Source organism: Leucopleurus acutus (genome assembly GCF_964270905.1).
Source record: "Leucopleurus acutus genome assembly, chromosome: 4".
Classification (NCBI taxonomy): Eukaryota; Metazoa; Chordata; class Mammalia; order Artiodactyla; family Delphinidae; genus Leucopleurus; species Leucopleurus acutus.
In genome coordinates this window covers 42893130-42907582 of record NC_139146.1, presented here as the reverse complement: position 1 = coordinate 42907582, position 14453 = coordinate 42893130, and the positions used below count along the sequence as shown (strand labels likewise).

Below are 14453 nucleotides of genomic sequence, written 5' to 3'. Positions count from 1 at the left end.
CAGCTCTTGTTTTTGTATCCATTCAACCAGTCTATGTCTTTTGGTTGGAGCATTTAATCCACTTACATTTAAGGTAGTTATCGAAATGTATGTTCCTGTTACAATTTTCTTAAATGTTTTCGTTTCATTATTGTAGGTCTTTTCCTTCTCTTTTGTTTCCTTCCTAGAGAAGTTCCTTTAGCATTTGTTGTAAAGCTGGTTTGGTGGTGCTGAATTCTCTTAGCTTTTGCTTGTCTGTAAAGGTTTTAGTTTGTCTGTCGAATCTGAATGAGATAGAGTAGAATAATCTTGGTTGTAGGTTTTTCCCTTTCATCACTTTAAATATGTCCTGCCACTCCCTTCTGCCTTGCAGAGTTTCTGCTGAAAGATCAGCTGTTAACCTTATGGGGATTCCCTTGCATGTTGTTTGTTGTTTTTCCCTTGCTGCTTTTAATATTTTTTCTTTGTATTTAATTTTTGATAGTTTAATTAATATGTGTCTTGGTGTGTTTCTCCATGGATTTGTCCTGTATGAGACTCTGTGCTTCCTGGACTTGATTGACTATTTCCTTTCTCATATTAGGGAAGTTTTCAACTATAATCTCTTCAAATATTTTCTCAGTCCCTTTCTTTTTCTCTTCTTCTTCTGGGACCCCTATAATGCGAATGTTTGTGTGTTTAATGTTGTCCCAGAGGTCTCTGAGATTGTCCTGAATTCTTTTCATTCTTTTTTCTTTATTGTGCTCTGTGGTAATTATTTCCAGTATTTTATCTTCCAGGTCAGTTATCCTTTCTTCTGCCTCAGTTATTCTTCTATTGATTCCTTCTAGAGAATTGTTAATTTCATTTATTGTGTTGTTCACCATTGTTTGTTTCATCTTTAGTTCTTTTAGGTCCTTGTTACACGTTTCTTGTATTTTCTCCATTCTATTTCCAAGATTTTGGCTCATCTTTACTATCATTACTCTGAATTCTTTTTCAGGTAGACTGCTTATTTCCTCTTCATTTTTTTGGTGTGGTGGGCTTTTACCTTGCTTCTTCATCTACTGGGTTTTTCTCTGTCTTCGCATTTTGCTTAACTTACTGTGTTTGGGGTCACCTATTCGCAGGGCAGGTCATAGTTCCCATTGTTTTTGGTGTCTGCTCCCAGTGGCTAAGGTTGGTTCAGTGGGTTGTGTAGGCTTCCTGGTAGAGGGGACTGGTGCCTGTGTTCTGGTGGATGAGGCTTGATCTTGTCTTTCTCGTGGGCAGGACTGTATGTGGTGGTGTGTTTTGGGGTGTCTGTGACCTTATTATGCTTTTAGGCAGCCTCTCTGCTAATGGGGGGGGTTGTGTTCCTATCTTGCTAGTTGTCTGGCATAGGGTGTCAAGCACTGTAGCTTGCTGGTCATTGAGTGGAGCTGGGTCTTAGCAGTGAGATGGTGATCTCTGGGAGAGCGTTTGCCGTTTGATATTACACGGAGCCAGGAGTTCTCTGGTGGACCAATGTCCTGAACTTGGCTCTCCCAACTCAGAGGAACAGGCCTGACACCCGGCCGGAGCACCAAGACCCTGTCTGCCACACAGCTTAGAAGTAAATGGAAAAAAAGAAGAAACAAGGAATGAAATAAATAAATAAAATAAAATAAAAAGTTATTAAAGTAAAAAATAAAAAAGTAATAAAAAAGAGAAAAAAAGAAAAAGAAAGAAAGAAAAAACAGAGCAACCAAACCAAAACACAAATCCACCAATGATAACAAGTGCTAAAAACTATACTAAAAAAATAAAAAAAAAGGACAGACAGAACCCTAGGACAAATGGTAAAAACAAACCTATACAGACAATATCACACAAAGAAGCGTACACATCTCACAAAAAGAGAAAAAGGAAAAAATATATATATTAAAAAAAAAGGAAGGGAGCAACCAAATCAATAAACAAATCTACCAGTGATAATAAGCTCTAAATACTAAACTAAAATAAATACAAAACCAGAAACAAATTAGATGCAGAACACAAACCCCAAGTCTACAGCTGCTCCCAAAGTCCACCGTCTCCATTTTGCAATGATTCGTTATCTATTCAGGTATTCCAGAGATGCAGGGTACATCAGGTTGACTGTGGAGATTTAATCTGCTGCTTCTGAGGCTGTTGGGAGAAATTTCCCTTTCTCTTCTTTGTTCACACAGCTCCTGGGGTTCAGCTTTGCATTTGGCCCCAAATTTAAATTTTGGCCTTTGCTTGTAGGTCTCCTGAGGGCGTCTGTTCTTCACCCAGACAGGAGGGGGTTAAAGGAGTGGCTGATTTGGAAGCTTTGGCTCACTCAGGCTGGGGGGAGGGAGGGGTACGGATGCCGGGCGAGCCTGCGGCGGCAGAGGCTGGCATGACGTTGCAACAGCCTGAGGCGCGCCCTGTGTTCTCCTGGGGAAGCTGTCCCTGGATCATAGGACACTGGCAGTGGCAGGCTGCACAAGCTCCCGGGAGGGGAGGTGTGGATAGTGACCTGTGCTCGCACACAGGCTTCTTGGTGGCTGCAGCAGCAGCCTTAGCGTCTCATGCCCGTCTCTGGTGTCCGCGCTGGTAGCCACGGCTTGCACCCATCTCTGGAGCTCGTTTAGGCAGTGCTTTGAATCCCCTCTCCTCACACACCCCGAAACAATGGTCTCTTGCCTCTTAGGCAGTTCCAGACTTTTTCCCAGACTCCCTTCCGGCTAGATGTGGCGCACTAGCCTCCTTCAGGCTGTGTTCAGGCAGCCAACCCCAGTCCTGTCCGTGGTATCTGACCTCCGAGGCCCGAGCCTCAGCTCCCAGCCCCCATCTGCCCCGGTGGGTGAGCAGACAAGCCTCTCAGGCTGGTGAGTGCTGGTTGGCACCAATCTTCTGTGTGGGAATCTCTCCACTTTGCCCTCCGCACCCCGTTGCCGCACTCTCCTCTGTGGCTCCGAAGCTTCCCCCCACCGTCACCCCGTCTCTACCAGTGAAGGGGCTTCCTAGTGTGTGGAAACCTTTCCTCCTTCACAGCTCCCTCCCAGAGGTGCAGGTCCTGTCCCTGTTCTTTTGTCTCTGTTTTTTCTTTTTTCTTTGACCCTACCCAGGTACGTGGGGAGTTTCTCGCCTTTTGGGAAGTCTGAGGTCTTCTGCCAGTGTTCAGTAGGTGTTCTGTAGGAGTTGTTCCACATGTAGATGTATTTGTGGGGAGGAAGGTGATCTCCACGTTTTACTCCTCTGCCATCTTGAAGGTCTCTCGAAGCATATCATTCTTATAGCCACGAAGTTAAAAAAATCAAAACCTTCAAGAGAGGTCTTTAATTTTATTGTACATATTTGCAGAGATGCCCACTACAAATTCCAGTTATTGGTTAAGCCAATAGCAACTCAAGTTTGTTAAGGAAATTAAAAAGTTAGAACATAAAAATCTAAAACACACTCAGGGTTTTTTGGGTTGTAGTTGTTTTTTTTTTTATATTATGATGTATAGACACAACATAACACTTATCATTGTAACTATTTTTAAGTATACCATTCAGTGGCATTAAGTACATTCACAATGTTGTGCAACCAACACCACTATCCTTCTCTAGAATGTTTTCATCATCCCAAATAGAAATTCTGTACTCATTAAATTGAGTGGGTAGTTTTAACTTTCTACCTCTCCATAATTTAGGCCCATCCCAGGCACGAAATTGCTCAGTTGACTTGAATTTTTTTTTTTTTCTATAAAAGACATTTAACAACAAATCTTGAGAAATATCCAAGACCCCCAAAGACTTCACTCAGGGTTTTTTAAAGGCTTATTCCCAATACTGCAACCTCATGCCACCAACAGACCTAAAACACCTCCGTCTTCTGCATGGCCCCCTTTGACCTGATGGCCTGATGAAGAGGGTGGCTTATAATCATTGGCTTGGGGCAATCTGGTTTATAGTCCCCAAGCCTAGTGAAAACTCAGAAACTTCAGACTGAGGTATACATTCTTGGTCAAAATGGGACTCACCATAAAGGATTGTAAAATCAAGCCTAAATTTTCCCTTTAAAAAACATGCTCAAAATTACATATTTTGAATGTTCATAACAAAGTTATACGGTATGGTATTTGTGGCCTGAAAGTAGCTAATTTAGTGCTGGGAACAGTTTACTTATGTATAGCATCTGAATGCTACGAAGTTGAGAGAATACATGAAAATGCACAGGGAGCTACAGTGTAAAAGTAAGTTATTAGCATATTAATAGAAGTTTGAAACTAAGAAGATTGTGGGGTCTTATAAAGACATCCTGGTTAACCCCTGCATCCTAATATCTCTGATGCTGACTTCTCACTTTCTATGGTGGAGTATTGAAGATTCAAGTCTGAGACATTCCCTGTGTTCATGATAGGTCTTCTGGGTACTGGAGTGTTAGGCCTGGGATCTGGTGGTAATAATTATTTCAATACATTTCCTTTAGTAGATAACAGTATGGTTTAACATGCATCAGAACCACCTGGAAACCTTGTGAAAACACAGTTTTCTGGGCCCTAACCCAGAATTTCTGATTCAGCAGGTCTCAGTAGAACCTGAGAATTTCCAACAAGTTCTCCAGGGATGCTGATGGTGCTGGTCCTGGGGTTACACTTTGAGACCCATCTCTGTAAAGTATAGGAAAGAAATAAATAGCAAATTTAAAATATTTTTATTAAATTACAAATTTCTAAAAAAAAGATGAACATATATATGTGTGTTTATGAACTTATTATATGTATAGATTTATAAATGTTATATAACTTTTAGGGATCACATATGAATGACTAGAGATCTAGTAATTCTACCAGATCTGGAGGGCCTCAGATGGCCTCAGATGGCCTTGACTTTATCTCAAACTATAGGGAATATCCACAGTTCCTTTGGGAGGCTCTGTGAGGCCTTCAAAGACAGCAGGTGGCCTAGGAGCAGCTGAAATCAAGGGCCAAGGAGAGATCTGGGTGTCTGTGCCAGGGACAGGGGGTGTGCCAGCAGTGGACAAAAAAGATACACTGAGGTTACAGATAAAGGCTCCGAACCAGAAGCCATACAGGCAGGCACTGTGCAGAGTGTCCCTACAGGCAGCTTCTGGTAATGAGCTCCTGAGTGGCCAATGGTGATGCGTTGGGCGGGTGAACCATATGAAATCGCCAAAATCTGGACAAATACCTGCAATTTCATATCGTCCAACCTAATAAATATCTACAGAGACTTCATGATTCTCCCGATCATTCCATGTCAGTCAGGAGATGTACATTCCACATGGTGCAGTGTGTGTGTCACATGTCAACCTCAGTTATGTTTGGAGCATCTGCTCACCTGGGACACTGGTCGTTGGGTGTCACATTCCCCGCAAGGCTCAACTCTGGGACCAGCGTGGGCTCCCCGGGCCTCCTCCGGCTCTGGGCTGCTCTCTCCCTCACCTGTTGCTCTATCACAGCCCGATCTGTGGGCTCTGGAGGGACAGGTTTCACAGGCTCCTCCCCGGGATCTGGCTCCTTCATCTCATCAGGATGTTCTTCGACTGCTTGTTTGTTTTTCTTCTTTTTGGCCCTCTGTTGGGTAAGAGGCAACCTTATGTCAAACAGGAATTTTGGAATTTCTTTAAAAAGCACAGTCTTCAGAATCAGATAGACGTGGATGCAAACCCAGCTCCACCTCAACCAGCTGTGTGCACTCGGGCAGCTCACTAAGCCATTTGACCTGTCCATGCCTCAGTTTTCTCGTCTACAAAGTGGGAACAATTACAGGAAACTTTTTCCAGGTCTCTTGAAATGAGGTAATGTCTGGAAAGAACTTATCACAGTGCCTGGTCCCTAGAGAGAGCTTAAAAAAGTTAACTATTCATCTGCTCATTAGTATCGGCTCTAAAGACCAAGGATACATCTCTTTTTGGCTGCACACGCAGCATGCGGGAGTTCCCCAACCAGGAATCGAACCTGTGCCCCCTGCGGTGGAAGCACAGAGTCTTAACCACTGGACCACCAGGGAAATCCCAAGGATACATCTTGAAATTAAAGTAAGGCTTGTGAATACAACTGACACTGCAGGTCACCTTGATCTATTACTTATTGTCCCTGGATTACTTATTACTTATTGTCCCAGTTTTGCAAGGTCATATGTATAAAGTTATATAATTTTCTGGGGGAAGCCCAGAAGCACCAATACCCTACATTAGATAGGGTAAGCCATGTAAAATAGTAAAATAAGTATCACAGAGCTTGACAGGCACATGAGCGATTACCAGGTTATTGCTGGTTCATTCAAACAGCCCCAGGATGATACAGAGAACTGTTTTTGGAAAAACCTTTCTCTGGTATCAGCAGGCTGGGTGGCTTTTTCAACAAGTGCATTAATCAGTTCATTCTCTCATCCTTTTTTCCCCTAGCGAGGGGGCTGGGAGGGAGACAGAGCACAGCAGGCAGGGGACCCCAGTCTGTGTGCCCAGTTTCCCTCCTCCTGTCTCAAGGTGCCTCTACCCAGACCCTTCCTGTCCCCCAGGTCAGCTCTGTTCAAGGCTGTTTACAGACCTGGGCTTTCTTCCAGGCTTTCCACTGCTGCTGTGCACTTCTGTATTCTTCGATCTTCTGTTCGTACTCTTCCATGTGCTCTTCCAACAATTCACTTATCTCGGCCTGAATTTCTGCTTCATATGCTTCTTCATCAGCTTTCTGGTCAACTTTTTCCCTACATAATTTATAGCACCTTAGTTATTTCTTGAAATTAAGTGATAGAGTAATAATAGCAGCAAATACCTGTATTGGGCTTGTGTGTGGCAGCTCCTCTCCTACAAGCTTTGCACAGGTGAGCTCACAACCGTGTGAGGCAGATACTGTTACCTTCAGCATTTTATACACTAGGAGACTGCAGCACAGAGAGGTTAAGTAACTTTCTCAAGAACACACAGCTGGTGAATGGAAGAGCTGGAATATGAGCCCAATCTATTTACACTAAGCCACAAAGCCACGCTGAGTTAGATGATCCAGATGGCACCCTGACACAGTGCCTGCAAATTCTCAGCTGACAGAGGCAGCAGTTTCATTGTAGTTATTTTGTTAATTCTTCAAGTCTCTGAGGAACCACTTCATTATGCTGCAACCAAATCCCTGAAGCTACTTTTTTAACTTTGGATTGACAATTTGAATTTTTCTTTGATGATTCTGCTGACAGTGCATTAATGTTCAGCCTGACCCAGAGCAGTGCTTCCCGCAGTGTGTTCTGTAGAGTTCTGGTTCTATGAGGTGCCCTCCAAAAAAAGGTGCTGTGGCCAAATCAACACAAGATTGAACAAATGTGAAGTTTCCATGTTGCTTTGTAAAGGGCTTTGCAGAGCCCTTTACATGCGGATGGGCAGTGTGACTCCCCAGGAGGGTGGGGTAGGGCAAGCATGGTATCCAGCACATCCCACCCAGCACTTCAGAGTTGTTTCAATCCATCCCCTGTGCTTATTTCCTAATGCGATCAGTATGGTCTGGCCTGCAAGTTCTACTCTCCTAAAGTTCCAGCTCCTTTTTAGAGAAACTTAGCCTAGAGCTGACCAATGTTTGCATATGTACCCGTGTGGCCTGGTGGGTTAGCAGTTAACAGGCCCCCAAGGCGCAGACTCTTACAAAGCTACTACTGAAGAAATCACTTGGGAAACAACTGAAATTTATAAACATCAGAGAAATTTGGCCCCCAAGTTATGTTCCATCTCTGATATATATTCATTCGCTTTTCTCCTTGTTAATCAGAGGCATGAATAAACTAGTTGAAATTTAAATATTTTTGCAGGAAGAAATAATGCTGTATCATAAGGTAGCTAGATGAATCAAGAATGTGAAGAAAGGGCACTCCAAAAGAATTTAGGACACAGCGACTTATGGGTGGAAGTGATGTGAAGTATCACAAAAAGGAAGTTTGTAACCTAGAGGTGACCTTAACGGTAAATTTCCTATAAATTTTTGTTTATCCTAAACTTAAGTAAGGAAGGAGAAAACAATCTTGTAACTATTTATGTTCTGCTTCTGGATGGAAGGGATGGCCTGGAAGATGGAATATGGAAGCCAAAACACTGGGATTTCTGGAAGACATCCACGATTTCTGTGGTACAGACTATCTGAATTTGTTTTTATATTATATTATATATTTTATATTAATTGAGCAGATACTACATGGCAGGTGTGCTGTCTGGGACCAGATACCCAGTGGTGACAAGATCCCTCCCCTCATAAAGCACAGTCTTGTGTTTGTCCTGGAAACTGCAGAATGTTTTCTCAGTTTTATGATAATTACAACCCCCCAGCATCACAATTTGCAGCTATCTTTGGCTAAAAACTGACTGTTTTCAAAGCACAGTATCAGATAATTGCCCTCATGTGTCACTTTTCTTGTAGATGTATGGGCACATCACTTATGCAGATGAAACAAACAGGAAGGGACCAAAACCAGCAGCAGAGATGCTCTTGAATTAATATGCAGAACATGGTTTTGTTGTGATAACTGTACTCTTAATTATGTACCAAAGTCTAGTCAGTTCAACTGCATAAATATTATCAAAGCATACTTTCTCCACACCACACACAAAGATCAATTCCAAATTGAATTTGGAATTTGAAAGATTAATCTTCATTAATATGAAGATTACAGGAGACAATATAGTAGTATATCTACTTCATTCAGGGGAAGGATTTCTTCAAACAAAAAGCACTGATCAGAAAAGAAAAGACTAATATATTCTACCTCTTTAAAATTAAGAATTACTATTCTTCAAAAAGCAGCAAACTACTAAAAAGACAACTACAGAAGATTTCTGCAACACACGTCGACAAAGGTCTCATGTTCAGGATATATACCAAACTTCTACAAATTATGGAAAAGATAAAAGGACAAACAATCCAGTTCAAAAATTGGCAAAAGTCTTGAACAGACACTTTGAAAAAGAGGAATTCAAAATGGCCAATTCATGCATAAGAAATATAAATTAAAACACGCCATCAGATTGGCAAAATGTTAATGTTTGACAACATCAGGTGATAGGGCTGACATGGACCCATAGGAACACTGGTCAAACTGAAAGTCAGCACAAACACTCTGGAAAAGTGTCTGCAACCAGCATGTAAGTATTTGGAGGAGCACATCCCCTAAGACTCGACAATTCCACTTCCAGGTATATTTCTGGAAAACTTAGGCACACGTACCCTAAAAAGAGACATACAAAAACGTCTATAAAAGTGCCGTCTGATTTCATTGTCTGTGTCCCCTTCACTCTCAAACTGGAAGCGCTGGGAGGAAAGAAATGATGTTTATCTCCTTCATCAGCGTAGCCCAAGAGTCTAGCACAACGCATGACAGAGTGGGCACTTAAGAAATGATGAATTGTACTTGAAAACTGAGTAACATTTTTATAACAATTTTGAGAAATACAATTCATTCTTTTAAAATGTAAAAAAAAAAAAGAAGTGCTGTCTATAACAGCTGAAAAATGGAATCAACTCCAATGTCAATCAACAGTAAAATAGACAAATTTTGTTATATTCATATAATGAAGTGTTATAAACAAAGAGAATTAACTACAACTGTGTGCCGAAAAGGAGATGAATCTCCAGTGGTATTGAAGAAAAGAAACAGGTGTGTGTTCACTAAAGCATACACACAGTATACTTTCACTTATGGAAAAGTCAGATACAGGCAATATTAGACTAAGTGTTAGAGATTACACATAGATGGCAAAGCTATTAACTAAAAGCAAGGAAACGCTGATCATAAAAGTCCAGAAAATGGTTACTTCTGGGACAGAGGAAATGTAATTGGGGTTAGGAACATGGGGGATGCTCAGATACTAGTAATGTTCTAGTTCTTAACTTGGGGAGTTGCACATGGTTATTCATTTGTAATTATTTTAAAATTATTTTAAAAATTGTACCTATGTTTAATACATTTCCCCCTATGCATGATATAACCCAATAAAACAATTTTTGAAAAAAGCCTACTTTCTCAAAACAAGTTTCAAGGGTGTATTTGTAAACCTCTGGAACTCTCGAAGGGATTTCATCTCTTTCCAGACTTTTATGATGGTCTTAAGCAATGTTCGATCTTTTTCTTGTTCAGCGTCACGCAGTTTTCTTGTTTGCCTACAAGATATAATACATGGATATATATTTAAAAGTTATTTAGGTGTGTTTGCAAATTAGGAAAAGAAACTAATAATGCTATAGTGATTGTATAGTTAATTTCACAGCTATGATATTTCTTTAGTACTAGAAAACCAAAAATATGAATGCAAATTTGAAGTCAATAGGATGCTGGTCTGTTTTTATAGGTTATTTGATTTTGTTTTCTCTAGTAGAATCTGACTTCAATTAAACTAAATTACCATTTAAAATTCTCATTAATACTGTGCAATCTTAAACAGCCACTTTTGAAATTATAAAAATAAGGGGCCCAGTAAACGTAGTTCTCATGGACTAAACTATGATAAACAGGAAATTATGTTGCTGTCCCAGTTAACAAGTATATTAAAGTCTGCCTGTGTTAACACGAATCACCAGTCCTACGTTTAGGAGATGAAGTAATGTTACTACATCCCTTGGTGAGTTTTCAGTGCTGACTAGATTAGCGATATTTTTGGCTTGCTTTGAAGAGGCTTCTTTTGAAAATGCTTTCATTGTGATTGATATTATTTAAAGTGTTTGGGAATTATTTAATGCCTTACTTTAAGCCCCCTCTACAAATAATAGCCAAATGTACTCTATTATGCCATTAGTTAGTCAATTAATTAGATTTTTTTTTTTCTTGGGCAAGTATCAGGTGTCATTCCAGGGGGTTCAGAAGTGGTTCCTAGGAGATAGTAGGTATCTCTGTTCTCAGGGAGTTGATAGCTTGGCTCAGGAGACAGACGCATAGATAAATGACTGACAGAGTGCCCTAGGAAACCATAGCCACAGTGTTTCATGAATCATCACCTCCTGAACTCCAGAAGGAAGGCCTGTGTCTGGAAGTTGGTTGTGCTTGTGATGACTTAGTCTGGAGATGGTGCAGAGAAACACAGAGGTCTAGGTTTCTGATCATTCAGTTGGTGTCATGGAAAAGGAAGCTGGTAGAAGCTGATGGCCAGTTAGTGGTTGGGTAGCCAAGATTTGGGACTCTCGGAAGACCTTAGAAAAGCTAGGAGGCAATGAACTAGAATAAGAAACATTCTTCTTGAGGAGCAGTAAAGCATTCTGGTTAAGGGCACAGATGTGGGAACCAAGATACCCAGATTTAAATCCTGGTTCTAGCCGGCCTTGGGCAAACTATTTTACTTCTCCATGCCTTATCTGAAAGTAGAGATGATAACAGAATTTATTTCACAGGGTTGTTGGGAGGAGTAAACGAGTTAATTAATACTAGAACCATGTCTGACATCTGGTAAGTGGTCCACAAATATTATCTGTCATTACCTAGTGATCTGTTCTTCTCTTATGCCTTTAGCAGCTATCTCTCCTGCCTCCTTTAAAAAACACTGCAATATAAAATTATTTTACTGAGTTATATGACACCTTAAGCCTTTCTGATATATTTTCTACTTCCTTTTTTAGTCCCTGACAAGATAGTTTCTCAGAAATGCTAAAAAGAACGCTTAGCAAGTAAAATTTGACCTATGAGCTAGAGAAGCAAAGAATCACGAACGAATATTTAATTACAGATTGTTGCCAGACTATGGAGGAAGAGTAAAAGGCAACTATGATTAGGGAGCTGGGTAACACTTTTCTTTTTCTTTTTTTAAATCTATTTATTTATTTTTGGCTGTGTTGGGTCTTAGTTTCTGTACGAGGGCTTTCTCTAGTTGTGGCGAGCAGGGGCCACTCTTCATCACGGTGCGCGGGCCTCTCACCATCGTGGCCTCTCTTGTTGCGGAGCACAAGCTCCAGACACGCAGGCTCAGTAGTTGTGGCTCACGGGCCCAGTTGCTCCGCGGCATGTGGGATCTTCCCAGACCAAGGCTCGAACCCGTGTCCCCTGCATAGGCAGGCAGATTCTCAACCACTGCGCCACCAGGGACGCCCAAGGGTAACACTTTTCTGAAGCCTGATGTAGATGGGGTCTGGAGTGTGGAAAGGAGTCCAGCCCAGAGGTGAAACTTTGGGAGCCACATTGGCATCTAGATGATATTTAAAACCACAGGACTGGATTCATCTCAGGAGAAAATGCAGATTAACAAAAGATTAAAAACAAAAAAATCCTGGGAGGAACTCTGAACATTTAGAAGCTGGGCAAAGAAGGAAGATTAGGCAAAGGATAGTGGGAAGGACAGGTGGCCGAAGAGGGGTGAGGGCATCTGAGAGAGGGTGGTGTGTGGCACCCTGTGGGGACAGTGCCCAATGCCAAGTACCAGGGGGGCTGAGAGGTCCCCTTCTGCTTAGCAACACGGAGGTTCCCCAGGACTGTGGCAAGATCAGCCTCAGGGCAAAGGTGGGTGCCCTGGAAAGAGGCTAGACTGGACAGTGAAGGGGAGGGGAGGGAGTAGAGACAGCAGTACTTAAAAAATTTACATTTAAAATACTTATTAGTAAATACTTGCCAGAAGTTTGGCTGTGAAGGGAAATACAGGGATAAAGTGGTAGCTGGATGGGGATCTGAGATCCTAGACTTGTTATTTGTTCAAGATTGAGTATATGTGAGGGTGAAGATCCAGGAGAGGGTTAAATAAAGTGTTCCCCTGTATTGCACGAACACCCATGTTTCCTTTCTTAATACAGCCTGGTTCCAGTGCAGAGGACGAGCAATGTGGTCATGATGCCACTTACGGAAAATAAGATGGAAAATGCGTCACTGGCTGAGGTTAGCTGCCCCAACCTGGGACCTATCAGATACCCAGGGGTGGGCTCCAAGGCAGCTGGCTCATCAGCAGCTCCCAGGGGGCTTCAGGGAACAGGTCCGCTTGATGAGATATCCAGGAACAGACCATCTGCTTAGAATTTTCTTTTCCACCATGTGAAAAGTCAGTAAAGGACTAAAATCCACTCTTTCACTGCATCAGAAATGCTGAATCTCAGTGGTTTCCATCTCCAGGGGTGGCAGGATGTTTGCAATGGGTCTGCGATCCATGGGTCCACCTGGCATGGTCTGTAGGACTCACACACGATTCTGCTACTGTTTCTCAAATACTGATTAATAAATGCAATTCCATATCAAACCTTCATTGTATCCAGAGTAGCTTTTTGTCACTTTTTCTTACTCAGTGTATACTAAAACAAAAATTACTTTCACGAGGAGGAGGCAATGTGCTTTTCTTTTAACATAAATAAGAATTTTCATTTTTAAACATACTCCTCACACTTTTACAACTATAGTATACAAACATCACTAATTTTCACTTTGGTAGGAGAATTTCCAACTCAAGGGCAGATTGTGAAGAGAAAAGTATACATTTAAATTCCTTGAATAGATAACTAATAAGGACCTACTGGATAGCACAGGGAACTCTACTTAATACTCTGTAATGATCTATATGGGAAAACAATCTGAAAAAGAGTGGATATATGTATATGTGGAACTGATTCACTTTGCTGTACAGCAGAAAATAACATGACATTGTAAATCAACTATACTCCAATAAAAATTAAAAATGATAAACCCCTTGATTTATTAATTCCTGTTCTAAGAATTTATTCTGTGGAAATACTTATACAGGTACACAAATATATACATATAGGAGTGTTAGAGTACAACTTAAAGTAATAAAAAATAGGAATAATACAAACACCTATTAATGGGGAATGTAAAATCTATATAATGTCAGCTCTTAAACAATGATATAGACCTAGATGTACTATGATAGGAAAAGGTCTCAGATGCATTTTACATAAAAAAGCAAGTTGCAAGGTGGTAAATGCAATGTGATTCTTTAAAAAAGTAAAATATATACACATAAACACATCTGTGTATATATATGTATACACACATGTATATATATGTGGAAGAACTAGCAAAAAACTGTTACCCATGATTTTCCCTGAGAAATAGGACTCTAAAATAAATGTTCACATTCTACATTGTATGTTTCCTTATTGTTTGGCAATGATCAGGGTTTTAATTTTTGAATTTTAATTATGAAAAATTTCAAGATATAGAAGAGCACATATAATAAATAATATGACACTTACTAACATTTTTTCACGTTTACTCAGAATTTTTGTTTGTTTGTTTTGCAATGTTAGAGTTCCATTTGAAGACCTCTCCATTCCATCCCCTTCTCTCCCTCCCTGGAGGAAGAAACTGGCATGTGTGTCTTTTCCGTCTGTATGTAACACACATGTGCGTACCTGGAACACATGAGTATTGTTTCACATGCTCTTTAGGGCTTGTGACCTGTATCACACAGCAAGTCTCCTCTTACAACTGATTTTTTTATTCAACACTATTTTATCCATGATATACGCAGATCTAATTTGGTCCTTCTAACTGTGGGAGGGACGTTCATTTAAAGATTGAAGCAGATGGGTTTATTCTGGTGTGGGGTTATCTCTAGCTTCTTAC

At 40.9% G+C, this 14453-nt stretch overlaps 1 protein-coding gene across 1 annotated transcript in view; it reads right to left on the bottom strand.

Annotated features, from left to right (window-relative positions):
• Positions 1-14453, bottom strand: part of CC2D2A (coiled-coil and C2 domain containing 2A) — a gene marked incomplete at its 3' end in the record, with an annotated part of 135600 nt that overhangs the window by 65135 nt on the left and 56012 nt on the right. Inside the window, exons 14-16 of the mRNA XM_082838732.1 lie at positions 9926-10066; positions 6485-6641; positions 5274-5509 (exon numbers count right to left, since the gene is read on the bottom strand). Coding sequence (XP_082694858.1) covers positions 5274-5509; positions 6485-6641; positions 9926-10066 — 534 coding nt within the window. The remainder of the gene's footprint in view (positions 1-5273; positions 5510-6484; positions 6642-9925; positions 10067-14453) is intronic.